General features: G+C 30.6%; 1 protein-coding gene and 3 non-coding genes across 4 annotated transcripts; all 4 read left to right on the top strand.

Moving 5' to 3' along the window:
* The first annotated feature begins 10,664 nt into the window (after positions 1–10,664).
* TRNAV-AAC (transfer RNA valine (anticodon AAC)) lies at positions 10,665–10,738 on the top strand. The gene has a single exon. It is a non-coding gene; the product is annotated as a tRNA-Val (tRNA).
* Positions 10,739–11,615: 877 nt separating this feature from the next.
* Positions 11,616–11,689, top strand: TRNAV-AAC (transfer RNA valine (anticodon AAC)). The gene has a single exon. It is a non-coding gene; the product is annotated as a tRNA-Val (tRNA).
* A 78-nt stretch (positions 11,690–11,767) lies between these two features.
* Positions 11,768–11,841, top strand: TRNAV-AAC (transfer RNA valine (anticodon AAC)). The gene has a single exon. It is a non-coding gene; the product is annotated as a tRNA-Val (tRNA).
* Positions 11,842–23,960: 12,119 nt separating this feature from the next.
* LOC145564357 (ethylene-responsive transcription factor CRF4-like) lies at positions 23,961–25,598 on the top strand. Its single transcript, XM_081624679.1, has one exon. It carries the CDS (start codon positions 24,195–24,197, stop codon positions 25,392–25,394), a length of 1,200 nt encoding a protein of 399 aa, XP_081480805.1. The 5' UTR covers positions 23,961–24,194; the 3' UTR covers positions 25,395–25,598.
* The last annotated feature ends 293 nt before the right edge of the window (positions 25,599–25,891 follow it).

Here is a 25,891-nt window from a genome sequence, read left to right as displayed (position 1 = left end):
AATTGATTGATGCCAGGCAATGCATGTATCATGCATATGTGGTGTAAAGATTTGTAGTTACTCTTGATATCTTACCATTTTTACTTAGTTTTCAAAGCTATATAAAGAGGGTCTATTGTATGATAGGTTCTACAATTATTTTCGTGGGGGTAACGATTAATCAGTCAGTAAATTACCTGAGAAGTGAGGAGAAATCCACATTTCTAAACTTAATTCTCAGGTAATTTACTGATTTGATTGATAATCACCTCTAAATTGATCATCAACATGTAAAGCAATGCAAAGAAATACGTACGTAACATAGAAATTGTATCGAGTTGTGAGGTTTTAATGAAGAAGATGAAGGATCTAACATGAAAAAAGAAGAGGGTGTCGAGATAGCCGAGGAGACTGCCTATCGCCCATCAAAATGGCTTCTTGAGAAGATCAAGAACCCGAGTTTGAAAGCGCAGGCAAGTCATCCTTGGCTACCCAACACAAACGACTCTTCTCTTCATGTAAGACCCTCTCTTCAATTTCTTTAATTTGTTTCTCAACATATTATATCACGTTCACCTTGCATGAAAATATTATGGGTTTCAAAGGACTATATTTATAGCCGATAATTCTAGAGAATAATATTTTATGGGTTTCAAAGGACTATATTTATAGCCAATAATTCTAGAGAATAATATAATGCATGTCATCATATTTTGATTTTGTGGAATCAATTATATATTTGTGAATAGCTAGTCAACTATACTTTGAATAGCTTTTTTTGGTGATGAACATGCAAAATGTATATTTGTAATATATGGTACATATTCCAAATCTTTTATAGAATGTGACATAATTTGGTCAAATAAACGTACAAATAATTTTAAGGAGAAAAAACGTTTTTTTGTGACCTTATTGGATACTTTGATTTGGTTTGTGTGAAACATTGACTTGGATGAACACTCAAAAAATGGCATTTGTAATCTAATTGTCAACAAATTGACGGATACAATTCCAGAAGATAGAAAAAATGAAGAGAATTTTATGGTCCATCATATTCTTCTAACTTTATAACTTTAAGGTGCCGGATGGAAAGATATATGAACAAGAAAAATTGATTGTATCGCAGCAAGCGCTATGCGTAGGAGGTCCTTAATTTGGAATATTACAACGTTCAAAATAATTGATTATAGTTCTTTGAACCAAATTTGTAAAGAATTGATTATGGAGTTTAAGTTATGTAAATAGGTATATGAATAGAGGTGGACATAAGACTCGGTTGACCTAATAACTAGCCTATCAAAAGCTTTGTCGGTTTGACCTAGGCACAACTCCGTTTGGACTTGCCCACTTAGTATGATGGTCTTGGGTTAAACAGTTAAACTACTGGCTCACCAATCCGATCAAAATCAGCCCACCCAACTTATTTCAATATACTTTGTTATTTTAAAGCAAAATCAGCCCACCCGACTTATTTCAATCTACCTAGTTATTCAGTTATTCTCAAGCAAATCTGCCCACCCGACTTATTTCCCCTCTTAGGATGATATCTACAAGCTTGGCTCAAGAACCGGTATATGACTGCCGGTTTGTGTCCAATTAAGAACTAACCCAACAACTTTTGACCCAAACGGCCAAGTTGCCACCTCTAAATTATCCAGAGTAATAGACTAGATAATGTAATCTTGGCTTTTAAGGATATTATATTCTTTCTTTTTTGCTATATGTCATTTAGTGGGTAAGTGGGCAGTAGGCTGAAAATGGATAATCAGTCAGCATAAAAGTTTTTAGGCTCAAAGTAATACTACAGGCTCCATGTGGGCCGAACGGATGGGCTATCAGCAGAATGTCAAAGTCTAAAGCCCGCTCAATTGGGCCGGACAGACAGGGCTATCAGAATGTAAAAGCCCAAAGCCCAATAATATTAAAGCTCCTTTTGACATCGTTTGTTAGGCATCATGGGCTCATCTATATCAATTCAATTTTTAAGGCTAAAGACTAAAGTTCGTTTGAGGATAACTTCTGTAAAGTTCAGTAATTTGAAGTTAATTTTCTTTTCCAATGAGTTTAGTCATTTTATTCCAGAATGATTCAAATATAGACCATCAAATTTTATTACTCCGGATCTGGACAATTCGAAGAATGGGGTCCGATCCACACACTAGCCCAAAAAAATGATACATACTAAAAACTAATTGGTGATATAGGATTAATAGGAGTAACTCCTCTAACTTCTAAGACACTATTCTTCAAAAAAAAATAAAAGTTGTAACTTATTACTATAAAGTTATAAGGTGGTATATTTACACTATTGTATAAGACAACTCTCATGTAAACAACAAAAAGGTTTCAACACAGAAACAAATTCATGTACAAGCTCCATACGCCCATTATAGTCTGATTATTAATTTCATGAAATAGATGACCGGTTGGTTGATATGAAAAAAGAACGGGAAATTGAGAGGTCGTGGTGTAACAAATTATATACTTCGCATACTAAACCAAACAAGTAAACAACCACTAAACTTTGGTCTTTGGATCAACACTTTGGATTCGAATTTTCATTATTTTCGAATTTGGTTCATCAGTATTCATGTGCCATACACAGTCCCTAGCTTACAACATTTCAACAACAAGGAAAAAGGCACCAATATCAACGTGGTCCAAACTACAAAATCATACATTCTAGAATCGAATTGAATGAAGTACAGAATTTTCAATTACTGTGACAAAAGTAGTGCTAGAGCACGTCCCTCCTTCCTTCAAATCCTATTTTTTTACCCTAAATGGTCAAAAATATCAGCTGCATTTATGGCAAAACATGCCAATACTTGAAAAACTCAAAATTGTAAATTTCTAAAATTCATAAAAGTCTAATTTTAAATCCCTAAAAAATTAGCTTGTCGCTGTCTCATTGGTCACCTACGTAAATATACTGCATATATAATTAATTTTACAAATAATAGCAGCTTAATAATAAGTGTAGTTAATAAAAAAAAAAAAAACTGTCACTGTTGTCTAATTACTGAACAAAACTAGTCAATTTGTGACATACTACGTAGTATTTTTTTCTTCAAGTTGGACACGCAAAGAATTTCTCTGATATAATTATCAGATTATATTAATATTACGGAGTAATAAACTTTCAGTATCTTTGAGAATATTTAATTTTGTATTCAGAAAATAGTACTTGTAAATTTGCTCGTTTTTGCATGATCTTGTGGTCCTTTCTCTCTAAACTATTGTTTTGATATTCCATACGTAAATATAGTATTTTTGGTAAGGTGGTTGCCTAATCATTGTGATGATGTAAGTGTTGGTGCTTGTGTGGCAGTTTACGTTTGTTATAAGAACGGCTATCTATACATATTTTCTTATAGTGTTGGGAAAAGTTGTCACTTTCCGTGAATAATAATAATCAAGGGTAATCAAATATATGTAGCGTTTAGGGGTATAACTTATTTTGTAATATTTATTCTAAATTAGTATGAAAACTTAATGCACAACAAATTAAATCACGTGTTGATTGCAGTAATCAAAATTTTTTCAATAGTTAAAAATTTAACATGCTTTTTTATGTCCGTTCTTATATAAAAAAAATTTTGAGTAAGTCTTTTCCTTGATCATCATTCTGAAATTAGAAATACAAGAGAATTATTCAGGGTTGTTATGTTCACATTATTTTCACTTATTTCAAGAGTAATAAATTCAGATAAATTCAGTTAACAGATAATTTCAGATCAGGCTTATTAAGTTCTAATAAGGGTAATCCAAGTACAAATTACAACTAAAATAAATTTTAATAAGGTCTAATAAATTCATATAAGTTCAGGTATGTTCAGATAAGTTAAGATAAGTTCATATCCGTGAAAATCAAGTGAATAGAACACACCCTTACTACCTAAAAATAAATAAATAAATTAGAAGTTGATGTATGTGTATATTAGTCGTTTATCAAATAAATTTGTACTCCATAGTTTAGGAGGATGAAAGTCTTTTAGATCAGACCAACAATATGATATTGTTAAAGGAGAGATTTTTAAAATTAGAAATAACGAATTTCAATTACTTATACATAATGTCTCTTGTCATCAATAAGTAAGATTATAATGATTTGACATTTTAAAAGTAAATCAAGGCAAATCAAATTAAGAAAATCCAACGTACATGAATGAACAATTTTCTTCATTGGCACTACATAACTCATTAAAGGTACGTACATAATAAATAATGCAATAATTAAAGTGTTGCAAGTAAATAAAACGCATGAATTATTATTTTTTATTTTAAGTGAGCTGCTAATAATAATAATAATAATAATAATAACTAAGAGGGGTAAAAAATACTCCATGATATACATAAAAAGTATCTTTGTTGTACAATGTTCTGGGTGCTGATATTGCCAAGGCAAAAAAAAACATTTCCAAGGCAACGTATCTACCCGCTGCCCGTAATATTTGAGAATCAAAATATGTCAAACTTATTAATTCAATAATATATTTTGTAATATTTTATTGCCTATAATATTGTCAATAACAATTAAATCACTTTATTATGGCACATACCAAATCGTCCACATATACTAAATCACTGTATATAAACACACATGCATTATATTATTCTAATAATCAATACTCCTAGAAGAATCAAAAGTATGAATTGATTACTGGCTTACTGCAATGGGTATAAACCAAAACTTCCAACAGCTACAAAATGGTCCAAATTTTATTAAATAAAAAAAATGCATTGGATCATTAATAAAAAAAAATGCAAATATTAAATTACAAATGTTAATAAATAGCAGACGTAAACATAACTAATCCGGAGAGAAGTTTAGCATATGTCCAACAGTCTAAGGAGTTCTACATCATATGAATTTCATATGCATAATCACTGTACAAATGGCGTTTGCTTTACCAAATTTAGTCATTTCATATAGCTCATAGAGCTTGTTCATTGCAAAAGTCGAAACATGAGAAACAAGATTTTTGGATTTTGATGAGAATAATTAGTAGTTGAAGTTGGAAAGATTTTAATTGGAATATTAAGCTACTAAAATTATAGGCAATAAAATATTACAAAATATATTATTGAATTAATAAGTTTGACATATTTTGATTCTCAAATATTACGGGCAGCGGGTAGATACGTTGCCTTGGAAATGTTTTTTTTTGCCTTGGCAATATCAGCACCCTCTAAAAATCTACGGAGTATAAATCAGGTATTAATATTATTATATCCTAGGAATCTTCGTATATGTACTAAAAAAGAAAACATAATTTATTTCTAGTTGCCCATAAAAAAGTACCGAGCAACTATGTTTAACCACACTCCGAACTTCACTCTCATAGTATCTCAGTAAGTACTTTCAATTATTATCTTAATTAAGTACAGCAATGACGACCCATGTCTTATACGTAGTACAAGGTATATATCATGTAACATTGTATTATTATATATTTAAATATAAATACTTTAATTATACACATTATTAATTATATTATTGCACGTCGTCTATCTACTGCTATTATTTAACCGTAATTAAATATAATTCAAACTCTAAAGTTTATGTTAAAATTATAATTACCCGGCAATAGGTCGTGTCCACGAGTGGAGAAGAGTATGGTCTTCCAGAAATTCAGGTTACCATTAAAACTATCCATCAACTAAATCACTAAATTAAGATAGTGAATTAATCTAAAGTTTAATACATAATTATAATTAATAATAGTAATTTGGAGTTCTAATTTGTCTCTTATTGAAGACAATGTGTTATATTTATACGTTAAAAGGTCACTTACTAGTTGATATCCACCAAATATTTCTGGCCTTTTGGGTGCATGTACGTGCATGTATGTTATTTATTTATGTGGCGAATTGTGTAATTTGGTCGTACTAATTATGCTGAGTTGGACTTCAAATCAGTAATATTATTCCCTTAATTTATTGTTAATCATGTAGTTAGAGCTAATCTTTTATCACTAATTATTGTCTAATCATCATAGATTCATAGTCTAGTGGTTTTCATGTTAGTTTTGTGATTCGTTCGCGGCGAATGGAATAAGGACTTTAAAATAGAGTAGATTAATAAGTAGGTTTGAATATTTAATCGATAATTAATTAGATAATTAAACAAAAATATGTGTATACCTAAAGATTGGACATAGCAAATTGAGTTGTTAATTTAAAGCCGGGAAATGTTGACGTTAATAAGGTGGCCGAACATTTGCTTTGTGAAACACATACCAATTTTTTTCTTTTTTGTTTCCTACCAAAAATTTGATTTGCATTAGTTAATTAAAAGAAATTTGAAACACAAACAAAGTGTTTATTGTTTAATATCCTTTTTTTTTTGGAAGGTACATACACTATAATCTTAGGTTTAAATGTTTTATACAAGTAACACTTAGTCGGATACTTCATTCAAGAATATTGTTACACTTCGTACATTACTAGCTGATTTAAATTATACCTTAGAAATGAGTTTGATCTATGAGTAATTGAGCTTAGAAAGTATATACGAGTAATGTATATGATCTATGAAACTCGAAAAAAAATCTGATTCAAATTAATTCCATCAATGTTTTAGTATGTATGTTGTCAAAAGATTATAAGGTTAATTATTTTGATGAAATTTACAAAGCATTAAACTATCACCCAAAAAAGGATAGATCTTTCAGCTTGCATCAATAATTTTGACTAATAACGACCAGATTAATTTTATTTCTTAGAGTTATAGTGATGGCTTATAATCTTTAGATTAATTGCATTTAGTACATAGGATATGATCTAACTATGAATTGTTGATTAGGGTCCTAATAATAAACTTTCCTCCTATGTTAATTAATGATTTGTTTCATACTACTCGTTTTTATTATTTACTCAATTTTGGTACATTATTTGAGGGGGATAATATTTATAACCTTTAAGAGTTAACTAGGACTTAGGAGTTTCCCGTTCAAAAAATAAAATTAGTGTTATGATGATTAGACAATAATTAGTGATAAAAGATTAGCATTGATTGTGAAATAAGGACTTTAAAATATAGTAAGGGCCTATTTAGGGCCTGTTCATATTTACTGAACTGAGCTGAACTGAACTGAACTGAACTGATTGAAGCTGAACTGAACTGAACTGAACTGATTGGAACTGAACTGAACTAAACTGAACTGAATTGAGCTGAAATGAATATTTTATGTGATAGGGAAATTAAGAGCTGAACTGAACTGAACTGATTGGAACTGAACTGAACTGAACTGATTGGAGCTGAACTGAACTGAACTGAAATTAAGTAAATGTGAACAAGCCCTTACTTCAGCTTGATTTCGTTCAGTTCAATTCAACTCCAATCAGTTCCTCATAAAATATTCAGTTCAGCTCAGTTCAGTAAATGTGAACAGACCCTAATATAGTTAGGACTTTAAAATAGAATACGTAATATAATTAGAAATTTAGGAGTTTAACATTGATTGTGAAGGACTTATTAATGCCTCCAAATTGCCAAGATTTCCTTCTCATCGTTATAAACACTTAACATTGTGATATGTAAATGACTTTAATTTTGGAGTTAACCTTTGAAATTGATTATTACACTTGTTTTCTCGAAATGAAAAGTTAAATTTTCTTACTTATGAGATAGTCCAATACCATTATTCTTTTTGATCTCTATTACACTTTTATTGGAACTATAATTCCCTACTAACTTTATCCTTTTTACGGAGTAGTATTACAAATTTACAACGAGTATAAGATAGTTGGTGTAATTACTACAAATCTAACGTTAATTGGAGGAGTTGGTGAAATTTAGAAACGAATTGAAATTAGGAGAAAATATAGTCAAATCTAAATATTAAAAGTGGTAGACCAAGACCCCTGATTTTAGGCAGTTGCTACTATAACTGTTTCCAAAGCTTAAAACCCCGCCAAATATGAGCTTGATTTGATTAACAATAACATTACAACTTATATAAAGCCAAAACACTTCCCACCATTTTTGCTAATTCCAATTTAACAATTGCTATCTCACCGTTGCAGCTACTTTGTTTTTTAATTACCGTAAACAATATCAAACAGCACAAATTAAATCTTTGATTGGATTGGCTTTACTCTCTTTGTTTTTTTAGTTTCTTTGTCTTTGTATTTTACGCCATGTATACATTATATACTTTTGATCACTAATACTGTATATATTAGTTTAACATTCTATATGATTACAATAGCAATGATTTTTGTTACTATTTTGTATAGTCATCAAATTGAAGATCGATGATCGATCATTGTATTCTAACTTTGATCACATGAACATCAAATAAGACGGGAGGACCACTAAGGAATGGTGGGGGTACACATCTACACAATAAGCTCACGTTGGAGGATTACAAGTTGTGGCTAATCTTCTCCTTCCACGTAGGATAACTTACATAGTTACATGTTGGCTTCACTCGAGCACTTAACAAGAACATAGATAGATGGTCTTGAGCCTCTTGACTCTTGAGTCGTGTCATATCTTGTGTCAAGCCCACATACACGATACATTGGGGTTGGTTAGGTTCAAACCATTAGCTCATGTCATGTGGAATATCAACAATCATGCCTTTTCATATGTCGTAATTACTTGTCTAAGGCAAATTTGACTTGTTTTGTCTTTCTTTGTTAAGGTGAATAATGTTGTGCCTTATCCTGCCATTTTTTTTAATTCAACAATAATATGGCCACAATCCAGCATGCAAAATATTGTGTCACGTCATTTTTGTGTTCATATCATTTTTCTTCATTTTTCTTTTTGAGAGCTAATACACATTGTTGTCCCTACATACAAATATACAATATCATTAGAATTCTGACACATCATCAAAAGATGGGAGAAAATTAGGAGTTAAATATAAATTGAATTTATTAAAACCTAGACCTATAATTCTAAGTTTCTAACCAATAAAAACATGACAAATTAAAATTGTATGTGTAGCCTTTACCTTTTTATTGATAAGCCGCATCATGTCTTGGATCGCCCCAATCCATTCTTATCTTTCAACAAAGTTGAAGAAAAATCGATATTGTATCACTTTTAATTTGTTTTAGCAATATTTAATCTTACTATTTTTTTATATATATAGAAATTGTAATTCACCCCCCCCCCCCAAAAAAAAAAAAAAATCACAAGAAAAATATAAATCACAAATATTGTACTTACGACCTACTGCACAAAAACTTTCAGTCTTAACCATTAGGCCAAAACCAATAACCTTTAATTTTAGTGTTTGTCTATGGACCTAGTTGTGCATAATAAAAGTTGCATATTGCCAAAGTGTGGCCGAGTCACCCCCACATGGACAAGTACACGTGCCGAGGAGATGAGTTGACTGTAACCGTAAACGACGCCTGTCACCGGTTCACTGCAAACCGGTTTTTGTTATTTGTCATTTACTCTTAAAGCCGGTTTTACAACTATGTCTTTCAGTCACAGGACAAAATTCTTTAGCCTTCATTTTTAACTGTTTTCTACATTTTATATAGTAGGAAATATTTTTTTTTTTGCATATAATACTACCAACAAGTAGCCAAGTAGGAGTACATTTATTTTGTTTGTATTTCTCTGGCTTTTTTCTAACTATTAATTGCTAATTAGCAATGTATGTAGCATAGTATAGTATATAAGACAATGATAAAAATAAAAAAAATTGTCACACTTACAAGTATATATTATAAGCTAGTTTGAATGATGTGTATCTAGCCTTTAGAGTTTGACCCCTAGCTTCCTTAATTAATGAATGGTTGGCTATTTTAATAGCCTTTTTTATGCTAATGAGCTAAACTCTAATGCTTTGACTAACCTATATTTCTAGATCAAGTACTTCTAATCTTTATTAAATTTTGATTAAATTGGTAATAGCATTGTGAACTATGTTTCTTTGCCAAATAAGACAATGGCTCCAAAAAAAATAAGGAATATTTTCTTTTTTTAATTCCAAATGATTTTGTAGCTAGAATTATTAATTACTCGCTGTCACTAATTTGTGAATAAAAACCTTAGTAGGATTGTTAATTTTATTAGCTCGGTTATCACTTATTACATATACGAAGTACTTATTAGAAAATGTTATATTAATGTTGTACACATGTACATATATAACGTATAGTTTATAAAAATTGTATTGGTTGCTTGCTTAATTGGTTATATTTATTTTTTTAATTAAAAGACCAATTTAATGAGGCGATGAACATTTATATACTCTGTAGCTTAGTTATTCATAAAATGTCAATCAATTGTGCTGACCAAAAACAGAAAAGCTGTGTTTTTTTTTCATATAGCAGTTTTTGTCTAATAATATTATCTGCAAGGAGCTACCCAAATGATTTTTACGATAATTTTACATTAAATGGAATTCCTATATTAAGATTTTTAAAATAAAAAAAATGAATGGAAATGAAGTTGATTAGCTTATACAGCTTAGTGAGTAACTGAGTTAAATGTGCATCACTTCAACTAAAATCATGATTAAATGGAATTCCTAATTCCTATTATTTCGAATATAGCACAAATTTTCGTTGTGTGTCATCAATGAGTAGGAATATAGGAGTTTTTTTAATGTGCATGAAAAAGAAACATTTTGATCTCAACGGATATATGCGGATCAAACTGTGAAATTGTTTAATAATAAATAAATTACAGTGCTCCGTATAAACAACAAGGTTTCGTGGTGTAGTTGGTTATCACGTCAGTCTAACACACTGAAGGTCCCCAGTTCGAACCTGGGCGAAGCCATTTAACTTCTCCATTTTGATACGAGTATGTAGATATATTTCTTGCGATCAAAAAATAAGGGATTTCTTTTTTATTATTTCTACTACTCCATAATGTGGAATAACTTGTAAAGAGTGACAATTAAATTATGGTAAAATTGGTATAAATCTCCTTTTTTGTCCAACTTTTTTGAAAAAACCACCTTTTATTGTTTTTTTTATTAAGCCACCTTTTAAGTACCTAAGTTTTTTATTGTACCATCCCTATTTCAAATATAACGGATTGCATCTCAATTATCCACTTCCAAATCAACAGCCACAACAAAACCTTCCCTTCCATCTCAACCATCCACTTCAATTACCTCAGTTTAGGGTTTGAGAATGAACAAAGACTACAATTTAATTTATGTAGCAAAATTACGTTTGGTTTTTTTAGACCTTTACTCAATTTAGTCATGCATTTATATAGAGGGAAGGGTCGAATGTTTTTAGAAGGGAAAAAATAAATGATTTAAGGAGGGAAAAGCACAGGTTGTGGGCCCCTTTAACATTTTAGTTAATTTTTTTTATCAAAATTTGAAATAGGGTGGTGCAATAAAAAACTTAGGTACTTAAAAGGTGGTTTAGTAAAAAAAAAACCAAAAAAGGTGATTTTTTCAAAAAAAGTTGGTCAAAAAAGGTGGTTTATACCAATTTATTACCCGGAATTGGAACCACCAGATCCAATTCCGATTCCGTACCCGCCGATTCCTTACCGGTTCCAATTCCAATACCGGGTACTCGGAATTTTGCTCACCCCTAAATTTCCAATTGTTAGCATATTGTCTACTTTAATTTGTCCAATTCCTAACTAGATAAAAATATACGTACTAATTTTTCATGGCAATAAAAATCAATCAGGTTTCGTGGTGTAGTTGGTTATCACGTCAGTCTAACACACTGAAGGTCCCCAGTTCGAACCTGGGCGAAGCCATTGCATTTTTGTTCCAAGAAAATTCCAAATTACCATTTGTTCAATTTAATTTAATCTACACAATTAATGTGCACAAATGGTTTCGTGGTGTAGTTGGTTATCACGTCAGTCTAACACACTGAAGGTCCCCAGTTCGAGCCTGGGCGAAGCCATTATTTTTTTTTTTACAAAAATAAAAAAAATAAAAAAAAAATAAAAAAATTTGCAATTTTGTCAACTTTTAAATTCTGCATCAATTTAATGGTAATTTTTCCATGTAAGAAATGGCTAGTTGTTTTACTACAATTTGTCAATTAAAAAATATGAGGAGATTAAGGAGACATTGCATTTTTACTAAGATTCTTATTTATAAAGGAATTCCACATTTTTAGTACCTACTTTTCTAAAATGTTATTGATCTGATTGCATTATTATTATTATTATTATTATTTTTTTCTTGACAGAACTTTCAATAAAATGACAAAAAAATTCTTCTACTAAATTATCTTGATATCCTTTTCACCTTTAATAACAAATATCACCATGAACTAATAAAATTGAATACAAAAAAATACAGTAGAATTTTTCATGGAATAGTTTTCTTAAACTAATTAATTAATTAGAAAAAGAAGAAGAAAAATCTTCTTTTCCCCTTCTAAAAATCTATGACAAAGGAATTTCAAAGTGTGATGATAAATAAAATTAAGTAAAAAAAAAAAGGTGGGAAAGCCACAAATAGCAAAGTTCTGAAACTTACTTTATTGGTCAAAAGAAATAGAGTATGAATATTTGACTGCAAAAATAATAAAGTGTTATGACTTATGAGACTGTGCATGTGATCTTCTACAGTTTATGTTCACTCGATTTACTTAAATTAACTTATCTTTCATCGGTTGAGCGTGGGAATTTGCTCAATTAATTAGCTTCTTATCACATTACTACTATACATGTCCATTATGTTCAATTAACTTGAGAGATATGTCTTCAAAAAAAAAAACTTGAGAGATAAGTTTCTATATTTACCACAATTAACTAGTAGCCACTCTCTTGATATATTGGTTTATCATTTGAACCTATAAAAAAAGGAGTTAATTATAACATTGTGGTAAAATATCAATCACATATCACATGTTTCCTTTGTTTCATAATGACCTTGACCTTGACTAAGGGTCTGTTGTTTTCAGCTTATTTTCAGTTCAGTTTAATTCAGCTCAAATCAGTTCAGTTCAGTTTCTAAAATTCGTCTTTTATAAAATATTCAATTCAGTTCAGTTCACCTCCAATCAATTCAGTTCAACTCAGTTTAGTAAATTAGAACATGTCCAAAGTTAGTGTAACAACAATATAAATAGAAGAAATGAGGTAATACAATCCAATTGGCAAAGTCTACCGCTATGTATTGCCTAAGGAATGAGCTGAGTTTGGGTTGTGTCAGCAGAAATGAAGTTAAAGTTTAGTGAACAAGAGCAAGAGATCCAACAAGATTGATCAGTCCATATGATATGTAGTCTGCATGATCCGTATATACTTGTGTAACGAAGGAATGACAATGGGATGATCTACATATATATATGAAAAATTAATGTTAATTTATTTATGGATTTTTTTGTGGAAAACTACTTTTTAAACTCCAGATTTTGCTAAAAACTACCCTAAAAATAAAATGTTGTAATTAACTACCTTATAAAGTATAAAATGTTGTAATTGACTACCTTCTTCCGGAATGACACATTTGACTTTTATTTCCCGACGTTGACCATGTCACGTGAGGGTCACGTGACCCTTTAATGACTTAATTTTCTTTTATCATTTCAAATTTAATGGTTTAATTTATATATAGAGTGCACTTCAATTTGTCATCATTTTTATTTATTTACACGTAATTTCAAATAGTTTTGGTGGAGATGAACAATGTTATATCTTAAGGATGTTTGATCATAACATCATGTATTTATCGTTTATATTTTCACGAAAGAGATGAAGAGGAAATACAAGGATAATAAGAAGCACATCAAGTAAAGGGTCATCACAAAACATCTCTTGATTGCTTGTTAGAGACGTTTGACACATAATTATAGATTGCCAAAATAAAATGAAACTAATACTCAAATAAACAAAGGGGTCACAAATCTCACAATAGTAAAAAAAAGTTACTAAAATTAGAATATTATGGAAATTGTTACTAAAATAAGTAAGTTTTTTTACTGTTAAAACGTGGGCATCTTGTGATCTCAGTTACATTTTGATGCCATTATACTTGGGAAGGGTAAAATTTTATACTCCACAATAAAATCCGAGCTAAAAAATGCAGCTGTCCCAATTTAAACGGTTAAATAAAAGGGGTCCATCTTTTCATAATAGATCTTGTTCGTTAATGCTAGTATTTGTTTGCTTAATTTGTTTTTCTTTGGGATTATTGATCGAGGAAACATAGGGATTAATTCTTGAATTACTGATTAAGAGTAAGAAATTTCTTAATTATATTCAGTAATTTTTTGAACTATTTTCCGTAGGTCCAAAAGTCTTCACTACAGTATGTTATAAATATTCATCTGTATTTTATGGGTTTCTCAAGATGAAGATTCATTGAAAATATTGTTCTTTTGTTTTCATAATTTTTCTTTGCTGCTTTGCTTTGATATCAGTAAACTACATATATTTGTACCTTGCTTTAAGTAGGTCAGTAGTGGTAATATTCTAATGGAATTTAATTTGATGGTTTAAGTTATTTATTAGCAATCTATTTAAACTTGGTTATTTAAGAGTAAATAATTAAAAAATAATAAAAAATTCCAATGTGTTATGATTTATAATTATGTCAGTTCTATAAAATTTTAGATTGATGTTGTTTAACATATTTAGATTTTAGCCCTTATTCATCTGGACTTATTTAAGACCTTGTTGGTCACTTTACCGATTTGATCATATTTCTCTTTCAAATTTTGATGACTATGATTTTGGGTTAAATTTAATTTAGGTCTATCTTTGGGAGTACTTAAGGTTTTCTAAAGGAAATGTTTAGGATTTATATGTTTTCTAAATAGGCATTGTTTTGAACAAGAATACTAAAGACTAGCACCTTGTATATTTCCTAATGTTTCTCCATTAAAGAAAATGATTTTATCTTTTTCTCCAAACGTAATCCCTGACCCGTTTGTGGATTAGCTAGGTTATATCGACTTAACCAGACAATTAAGGGTTCGTTTCGCATCGCTGTGGCTTTTTGTTTTTTAGTTTTTTGGATTTCAAACTCATATGATATATGTCATATAATAAAATAAAAATTAGACAAACTTATTAAAGTCATTGTAAATTTGAAAACTGACAACAGAAAAGTGAAAACACCTTTTTCTTATTTTCTGTTTTTGGTTTTTTATTTTCAAAAAAAGAAAACCGAAAACAAAAAACAATGCCAAACAAGTTCTAAAATCCTCGTGTAACTTGCTTTTTTGCCATCTTAATTTATATGTTTCTTCATTGTTTTTGTTCCACATGAACATTGAACCTCAATAGTAAGATCTAATTTAATTCTCGTAATTTTTACCCTGATAAAATTAAAAAGAAAAGGATGGACAAATGGTGAAAAATATAATATTTGCATTCTTTTTTCTTTTCTTTTTTTTTTTCTTTTTTTTTGGATAGGATGAGATTAGATCCCCACCTAAAATCCCTTTCTTCATTGCCAAATGAATCAATGCCCTTCCATCCAATGGGAATAAACTAAAGATAAATCAAATTTAGAACATACATTTGATTCTCATTTCAATATCAAATATAAGCACACCAATTAAATTGTACCCCCATAACGCCTCAAAATTCCATGCACCCAAAAATGTGGCTATTCATTCTAGTATAATGCCATATGCATCCATATAAATTAACGGAGAAACATGATGAGTATGATTAGCCGGTTTTTGCTAAATTCGAAGCATATTCTAATCTATGCTTACGATTTCATGTTTGTTATCTTTTCATTTTGATGGGAGATTATGATTCTCTATCGAATCAATGCCATGACGCTTAATTTTGGGGTTTGGCGCAATATGTGCCAACTTTTGCACATTTTTGGAAATCCTTATCTATAAACAAATGTATAGAGATATATTAGAATAGGACTATTTGGTTGATTCATCTTATAAAGATAAGGAAAGTGATAAGAACCGTTTATATAAAGGTAAAGAGGTCGAACTCACTAATATGTCAATCCAACAATTCAAGTTAGTGAGCTAGATAAAGCCATAGAGACGATGGAAAGGATAAAATGACACCCCCCTTCTAATGGATATTAATTAAACCTCAAACTTTAAGCTAAGGTTGAAAGGTGCTCTCCATTTAAGTAGCTAGGTCAAGCTTAATTAAGTCGTAGATCATATTGCCTAAAATGAGGTGATCACTTTATCAAAGAGACCTCTCCTCCGACTTGGAGATGAAATTAGAGAAGGTCTCTTAAGCTTAATTAGACATGTCTCTTTATTTTATTTTTTATTTATTTATTTAAGGTATGTAATACGGAGTACTAATTCAACAATTGTACTAATAAGTACACGTACTTATTGGCGGCTTATAGAGTTGCATGTACTCATACGTACTATAACGCTATAAGTATTGATGCATGATATGTGAAATAAACAACCTTGCTAAAGAAGTAAAAATTTAGAGAATTTAATGGTGCCTTGGTAAGACCATATAAAAAGTGAGTACTATGACAAAAATATCTTAATATTTTACAATACTCAATTAAATAATAAACCAAGTCAAATGAAATAGTCCGTATAAATTTTTCTATTAAAGACCTATCAAGTGTTAAATTTTGAGATAATAGAAAATGGAATTGGGTAACTCGAACAAGGAGAAGGAGAGCTTAATTCACAAATAAGGCCCAAGAAGAATCTATACTAAAAACAATTGATGATAATATGAGTAAGTTTTCTACCTTATAAAATGGGAATATATCTCATTCTTCTTCAATATGAGATTTTCACAGGCGAGCCTACAATGAATTTCAACACCAAATAATTGGAAATACGTCAATTTCTTCATAAGGAGGCGCTTCCGAAGGGATTCGAACCTAAGATCTTGATGCAATTATGTAGTTAGGTTCCAACGTCCAAGATTTGGTGGATGTTATGGTGTAAATTTAAAACGCAAGAGTATGAAATCAAAGTTTGTCATATTAGAGGTTCACTTGGCTCAAAGTGGGGCCCAGTGTTCAAGGGAGCTAAACCTTTTTTGTCTTTGTTATTGGATACATACATTTTATTTTAGATACGTTCGCTTATCTCCACATCAAACACACATAGGATCTAGGCGTCTAGTTGTACCCATTTTATTTTATTTCTAATTTTAATTTTTAATATTATAGGTACAATATTTTTTAATTAGGTCGAACGTTTTAGGCAAGGGAAAACCTCTATCTTCCTTGGATTTTTATTCCTTTGTATTTTTTCTACTCCCTCTATTCTCAAAACTTCGACCCTTTTGGCCTAATTTTAGTCCCAAAATAATCGATCCATTTACATTAAAATACCCACCAATTTACAACAATATTTGTGCAAAATTAGTTTTTCCATATAAAATTTTGTTTTTTCATGTATTTTTAATACTTTATCTCTCTACTTTTTTACAAACTCCATGTAAATTTATCTTTCTAATATGTTTTTATTTCTTTTTATTTAAATTTCTTAATAACCGCGAAATCAACCCAAAAGGGTCTAAGTTTTGGGGATGGAGGGAGTAGTTTTCTACATATGTTGTATTAAATGATATTCTTTTATTTACAATCATTGTACATAAATAAACATTCAAAAGAAATGAGGAGAGAAAATATGAAATTGTATCAATTTTTGTTTTTGAATAAGAGAGATCAAATAATAATGTATTAATGTGGTAGTAATATTGTAAAAGTGTGTAAAATTAAGCAAGTCCAACAAATGAGGTAAGAAATTAAGAGATCATAGAACTGGAATAACAAAAATTATTGAGTGAATAGTTTTAACAACAATTTAAAACAAAAAAGTGAACAACCAATAAGGATCGAAAAGAGGTCAAGTAAAACTTGGTGAACTTGGTGAGAAACTCACTTTGTGACTTTGAGATCACAAGTTTGAGCTATGATAACTTACAATTGCTTGAAGGTAGGGGGATTTCCTTACCTCCCTTGTCTACTCTCAAGCGGCATTGATGTGCGGAGTTGAGCTGGCTTAACTTATAAAAGGTGTTGATTTAGTAAAGTTCATCATTATCTTACCTTAAAAAATAATAATAAAGAACGAAAGGAGTACGTTATAAGCATAGGGAGGCAAAATAGTCCGTGTGGAAAAAATAGGTACCACAGCACACCATGCATAATGATTTAGGGCTCATACTTTAATAGTTAAATCCCTGGTCATAAATTCTTTTGAACCCTCTTCTTCCCCACCCCTTTTGCTTTTTTCATTCTTCGTATGTGTTTACGTGCATGCGTGAGACTAATATATAGTTGGCGTGGCCCTTAATTACTTTGTATATGGTATAGTATCTTCTCTTCTTTCTTCTTATTATTTTTATAATTTTTCTTTATTGATTCTCTTTTTCATATCAATGCACTACGTTTTCTTTTGGGGGTGTTTAAAGGAGGGGATGGAATCGTTAATCAAATCTCAAGATTCATGGTATTCCACAAAAGAAATACTCGTATAGTTTATCTTTTTGGGGTGTTTGGCAATTGGCTTTTTGCCTAATTTTTGACTTTTTAGTTTTGTCAAACAGTCAAAAAATATGTTTGGTAGTTGGCTTTTTTGTTGGCTTTTAAGCTAGCTTTTCCGCCAAAAGCTAATAAGAGTAGCTTTTTCTTTTGGCTTGTTGGCCCACTTTATCACTAATAAACAGCTAACAACCATTAATAATTTTACCAAACACTTTTGTAAACAGTCAGCTTAAACAATAACTTAAAAAGCTAAACCATACAACTAATACTTCCAGCTAGTCAAACAAGCCAAGCAAACAAACCAACATCTAACAGCCAACCGCTAACTGCTAAACAACCCCAAATTTATCTTTTTCGTATAGTTTAACAATGCAAAAGTAGTAGTTTAATTACTACATAGTTTATTTTATCTTACTCCTATTAGGATTGTATCGATTATTCATAAAGCAACATTGTCCCATATACACTAATATGAATATATTCCGTATAATATAATGGATGTTTACGAACTTTATTGGTTGCAGTATTGTTTGCTAAACTTGATATCATATTTTGTTATTATCAAAAAAAGATATCATGTTTTGTTAGCTATTTCTTTTATTTTCACAAAATAAAAATACATATAAAATTTTAGAAATGATCAAATGCAAGCTTACATCCTCTAATCATGTATTCTTACTAATTAAGTTGCATTGGCATTTACACAATGTTAATTGGTGATTATTTACTGATTATAGAATTTTTATGATTAATTCATTTGGAGTTCAAAAAATATGTTTAGATACACGGATCAATTCAACTTTAACTTTTCATCTTATTATTAAAGCTTGATTTTAATATGAATTGATTGATATTTACAACATAAATCTAATAAAAACCCTTTATTCTACATACTCTTAAATTAAACTTTATGCAGGTAATATGAATTAAAAGAGGTCTTTTTAAGAAAATCAATTATATTTTTAGAGTCCCTTGGAATCATTACTTAAAAAGCAGCCTCTTTCTGCAAATTAAGTGTCAAACGTTTTACTTTGTCCTGTTTTATAAAAAGGTCTGTTCAATTACTGCCTTAACTTTGCATCAAATGGTCAATTAATAAAATTAATCAACAAAATTAAGCGCAAATTAATTAAAACATTCAATGTTAAACGAATTAATTAAAATCATAGAATAATAATTTAGGAAAAATGAATTTAAACATAAAAAATAATTAGAATATCACGTGAGAGGAGTCGTGGATTATAAGAAACGTACAAAACTACTAAATTGTGTAATTTATTTTGATTGAGTTTAAGAAAGATATAAAAGATCCTGGTTGAAAGAATGTTTGCATAATATTAATCCAAAAAAAGCTTAATAATCAAGATACTGCTAAGACCCACAGCTGGTGTACCCAGTACGTGAAGAAGAAATGTTAGACAAAATCTCTGGTGTTTTTTTTTGTCTTCTTTATTACTCCAACTTTTTATACAACTAATTCTTTCAATTTTTTGTGGTGAATCCAAGTGGTCAAATACTAAGGATTTAGAAAATTGCATTGATATTCATACTTTTCCATTGATTATCATGTTAAGTTGAATATTTGTAGACTTTTTAGTGGTTGGTAAATTATGCTTGGTTTGGAGACATGTGGGAAAATAAGTACGACTAAATTATGATATGAAATATATGGTCATATTGACCGATTTTATTTATTTTTTACTCTTAACTTTTATTTGTAGATGTAAGTAAAATTGGTCCAAATTCAACTAGACTACAACTGGAGTTAACATGATAAATGAGTTGCAATTTTGATCAAAATTGTTCATTCAACCGTCATATCCAATTGGTTTAAGTCTGATCGTCAAGTCATCGGGTGTCAGATTTGTGCACAATCCTAAGGCTAACACATGATTCACGTATCCTACCTCGAGCTGATTATTAAGAATGCAGTTGAGACCTGAGACGCATGACTCATTTTCATGCCCTTTAATTTTCAATAAAAAAAATAGACTAGTGTTGGATCACAAAACAAATTAGTGTTTTTCTTAGGTGATTCACGTGTTTACACAACTATAAGTAGTCAAGTAGAAGTAGCAACACTCCTTCCTCTAACCAGCATATACTTTAAGCGATCCCTTTAATCCACCCCATATATGCTAATTTCACTATATTTCCCAAAAAAGAAAAAAAAAAATAATATATATATATATATATATATATATAGCAATTTATGAAGAAAAATTTATATAATAATATATTATATATATCCATATGAAATACTATTATCCTCTCCAACTCCAAGACAAGCATGAGTACTTGTACAAAAAGCCTTGAGCCCCAAGTAATAAGGAAAATTTTTGTTGATCATCATCATCATTTGTACTAACCATTAAAAAACACACACAATACACAATTACACAAACACAAGAAAAAAAATAGAACATTGATGTTTGGAATCACTTATCATTTGGTCCAAAAATTGTAGGTATCTCGTTCGGAACACCACCCCATGTCCATACACATGAGACACTCACACACATCTTCATCAACTTGCACTTGCCTCGTCCTCTAAAATGTCAAAAACGGCCCTTACGAATACTATAGTTAATTTGAAATGAACAGGTCCCATCTTCGAAAAATGTATTTCTCACGCGCTACTCGTAACAATTGGAAGTGTAACAACCGTTGGTCAAAGAGTGTGGAATACACGCATGAAGGTGATACGTTGTAGTGGAAAACAAGAAATGATGAAAGGCCGTACATTTTAACCGAATTATAAATGGCGGTAAATTCTAGGTTGCCCGCCACGTTACTTCTAGCTGTAAAAAGTACGAGTAATTTTTTTTATTTTTTTTTATTTTTTTTTATTATATTTATCATTTTTATTTGTTGCTCTTGTTAACGGTTCGCCAGCCAAAAATGCACTGGTTTAATTTTTACTTATTTACGAGTATTTATTATTTTGTTTCATTTGGTTGGTCAATTTAAATGTTTGTTATATTTTTTTGGTACGAAGATCATATTTCCATGAGCAGATTTTGCGCTACAAGTTTAAGAATATGTAATTACTTACTCGTGTAAAAAAAAAAAAAAATTTAAAAAATCAAATACTGGTACTTAAATAATTTTAAAAGAAAATACTATATATACCATATTATAGATGGACAAACTTTAAAAGTATTTTTTTTAACATCATTTGGATTAACACTGATGTGGCCAGCCATCATAAAAGTGTATCGTTAGTGTTATAAGGATTGTTCAGTCAATGTTATAAAGATTACTTGGTCAATTATAAAGGTTACTCGATCAACGTTGTATTTTTTCTTTTACAATACCGGCCACATAATATGGCCACCCGCACACAACACACTTCTGATTAGATATATAAACAAGATTAATGATAATTAAAATAAAGTAAATCATCTTATACCAATAGTATAATAATACTATACGGAGTATTTAATAAACTTAAAAGATATCAATGATTTAACAGCGCGTTTTCAGTGCAATTGACCAGCCCATATGACCGTTTGTAAAAAAAATGACAGAATAACCCCTTATTTTACTTAAATAACCCATAAATAGCAAATATAATAACCTCTACAACATTGATAGATTAACCCCTATATTACTAACTAGGTAATTAAGGTTATAACCGTAACTGAGTAACCCCTACAACACTAACTGATTAACCCCATGGTGGCTGGCCACACTGCATGATTAGCACATATAAAAGTTAGTGATGATTATATACTTTTATTTATTTATTTAATTTTTTTTTTTTTAAAGTGAGGCCATGTTCTCTTAATCTTAAAAACAAATCAGGAAAAAAAAAAATATAACTTGATTTAGCAAATATGAATTTAATCTATAAAATTATGGAGTACTCGTAACTTTATTAAATCAAATTTAATAAATAATATATAGAAATAATTTAACTTCAACAAAATAATTTAATTTTAATATAAGATAGAATATGGCAAACAAAAAAGGATCCAATATTTTTTTCCTGAAAAAAATAAAATAACTTTATGAATTATGATCAAGAATAAGTGTAATCACGTGCTTTAATCGATCTTTTTATTTGACCATTTACAACATTCGCATCCTCTAGTTTAACCATCTTTTGCGATTTGTACATAATAAAAACAGTAATATGAAGTTTATTTTATTTTATTTTATTTTATTTTATTTTGTTTTTTTAATTACACTTATCAATACATAACTTATTGACAATATCTAGGTTGTTTAAATTTGAATGATTGAAAACAAAGGATATTAGACTGTAAAAGTTACTCGTATGTATTGGTAAGTGTGATAAATAAAACATGAAACATTCTAGTAAGTTTTTTTTTTATGTACAAAGTAAAACATTTAATGATTTTATAACGCTAAAAAAGGGTCAACTTTAAAATTGTGATTAGACTCCTAAAGTTCCAATATTGTTGCGATAAAATTAAATTTAAAATTTTTGTACAATAGTAATTAACATTGCATATTATTCAATAGTCTTATGAATTCACAACATAAAAAATATCCAATTTTATGTATATGGAAACACAATCATGATTTTTTGTCAATCATATAACTAATATATAAATCTAAACTTTTAGCCAGGTCACGAGGCAACGACACTTGGCGTTCCAATTTTCCGCCAAGTGTCGCGCCACGTTGGATAGATTTAAATAGATTTCATAAGATAAAAAATTAGTTTAGAATTCTATTTGGATAGAATTTTAGGATAAAATTGTTAGTTTAGAGTTTTATTTTCGATAAGATACCAATATTTCAGAGGTACAAATCATATAACTGATATATAAAGCTAAACTTTTAGCGAGGTCACGGGACAACGACACTTGGCGTTTCAACTTTTTGCCAAGTGTCGTGCCACGTCGGATAGATTTAAATATATTTCATAAGATAAAAAAGTTAGCTTTTCATAAGATAAAAACTTAGCTTAGAATTCTATTTGGATAAAATTTTATGATAAAATAATATACTTCACAATCTAATAAGAAGTAGAAGTAGAATTTTATTACTATGTAGACTTGTCAATTGGGGTCGGGTCATGTGTCATCTCGGATTGGGTCATTTCAGGTTACGAATCAAGAAATGTTCAACCCTTGCCCAAAGTTTTGACTTCGGGTCAACCCAACGTGCTTTGAACATTGATTTTATTTAATTTATTTTTTGCTAATTTTAATTTTTTTTTTTTAATGTATTAAATCGAACATTTTGTAACTAATTTTGACATATAGATTATAAATTTATCTTAAGTTTCAATAAACAACCCGAGTATCGCACAGGCACAAAACTAGTATCTATAAAGACCGATACGTTACCAAATTAATGAATTGTTATTCAAATGGTATTGATTGACTGTACTTGATTCATTAATGTCTTAAAGCCAGTCTATAAAGTTAAATCAATAACCGCGTGATACTCCAATCGTAACCTGATATTTTTGCCCCCCTCTCTGACCCAATTATACAAACCCAAAAAAATTTACAATAATTATTTTTTAATTTAATTTACATTTTACCGTTTTCCAATTTCGGCTGATGGTATCCTATATAAAACCCAACTCAAGCGTCACTTGTTTACCTCCTCCTTTTATTGCTCCTCTTCACAACCCCTACTTTCTCTCTCTTCACTCATTTTCTCTCTCCTCTCTTCACATTACATTTTCACAAAATTAAATAAATTCCCAAAAAATTGAACTTTCCCATTTACATTGAATCTTCCTTTCTCACTGTAGTTTAATTTCCACCAACTTTCGTCTTTGTTGACAATTTGTTCTTCTTAATGCGAAGAGCAGAAGTAATTCATATTGTTTGAACCAATCCACCCTTGAAAAAGATGGATTATTCTCAGTTGCTATGCCCGGTGAAATACACCGAGCATCGCAGCGTGACGAAGAAGCAGAACCTTATCAAAGTATCAAAGAAATCGATACCGAAACCACCACCAAGAGTGGTCCGTGTATCGGTTGTAGACAACGACGCAACCGACTCATCAAGCGATGAGGAGTCGGACTTATTCGGCCGTCACCGTGTCAGGCGGTACACGAATGAGATAGTGATCGAGCAAACCACGAGTTTGAGTAATGCAGCGGTAGCAGCAACTACGGCACCTATTGTCGCCCCTCTTTGTAAGAAGGCCGGGTCCAGGAGAAAGTCATCAGCAAACACGCCCGTGCCAACCGCCCAACCCGGTGGCGCTTTGGTCACTTCCGGTGGAGTCAGGAAGTTTCGAGGTGTCCGTCAACGGCCTTGGGGAAAATGGGCTGCGGAGATTCGTGACCCGGCTAAGCGGGTTCGGTTATGGCTTGGAACGTATGACACTGCTGAGGAGGCTGCAATGGTTTACGATAACGCTGCGATTAAGCTTCGTGGTCCTGATGCGCTGACTAATTTCGCTACTCCACCACCGCGTGAACCACCGGCTCCGGTGGTGGTTGAGACTCACGCGCCGTCGACTTCCGGCGGGTATGAGTCGGGCGATGAGTCTGCTTCACACAACATTCTCTGCTCACCTACTTCTGTCCTCCACTTCCGGGGCGGTTCGACCGGGGAAGAACTCTCCCGGTTCAAACCGGACAATGTTAAAAATGAAAATGAAAATCAAAATGATTTGTTGTTTTGTCCGGTTCAAGAAACAAGCAACAGTGTGAGCAACAGCTTGATGAGTATCAGCAACAGCAGTAGTAGCTGTTACTTGGAGGAATGTCAAGGAGAATCATCATCAAATATCGGCGATTTCTTAGATACGCCATATTTGAATGATTTCTTCAACTTTGAGTCACCGGAACCCATGATTTTCGAAGATTCCAAACCGTTGAACAATCTATTTGCTATCGGTGATGATTGTGATAATCAGTTCCATAACCAGTTCGATTTCGGAGACGTGTTCGTTGATTCGTTTATGGATGATTTCGATTTTAGTACGATGAATAACAATAACAACAACAGTTATTCATCGTCTAACTTGTTACAAGTGGACGATTATTTTCAAGATATCAATGAGATTTTTGCAGCGGATCCTCTTGTAGCCTTGTAATCTGACTGAAAACAAAAGAAAAAAAAAAAAAGGGAGAGAGTAATCTTTTTCCGGCCGATTGTTGATCGGCAAGTTTTGTACCGGCGGCGAGTATTAATTAGATTTTTTTGTTTAATTTTATAGTAGTAGTACTAATATTATTTTCTGTTAGAAATATAGCGGAGAATTTTTGAGGAATTAATAAAATTAATTATATGAGAGTAATTATTTAGGCCTTTAATTTTTGTTATGTGATGATGAGTTGTATACAGTAAATTCAATTTTGGTTGAAGAAAAAATGGAAATACAGATTATAATTTGTTTCCTACTTTTAACTATTTTCCTAGCTGTTCTACCATATTGTTTTATTCCTTTTAACTCTGATTTATTTCCCTAAAAACAAAAGAAATAAAAAAACAACTGTAATATATTTCCTTAAAATTAAAAATCAAGGTGTAAAAAGATTGTTCAAATGAACCTGTTCTCATTGACCATCATTATAATTACGAGTGTAGTTC

Source organism: Chenopodium album, chromosome 10 (assembly GCF_948465745.1).
Source record: "Chenopodium album chromosome 10, dcCheAlbu1.1, whole genome shotgun sequence".
Classification (NCBI taxonomy): domain Eukaryota; kingdom Viridiplantae; phylum Streptophyta; class Magnoliopsida; order Caryophyllales; family Amaranthaceae; genus Chenopodium; species Chenopodium album.
Note: the sequence above shows the minus strand (reverse complement) of the source record. Positions and strands in the feature narration are given on the sequence as shown.

What these genes read in the sequence shown, in the direction of transcription:
- LOC145564357 (XM_081624679.1), top strand. Translation starts at nt 24,195, where the DNA reads ATGGATTATTCTCAGTTGCTATGCCCGGTGAAATACACCGAGCATCGC.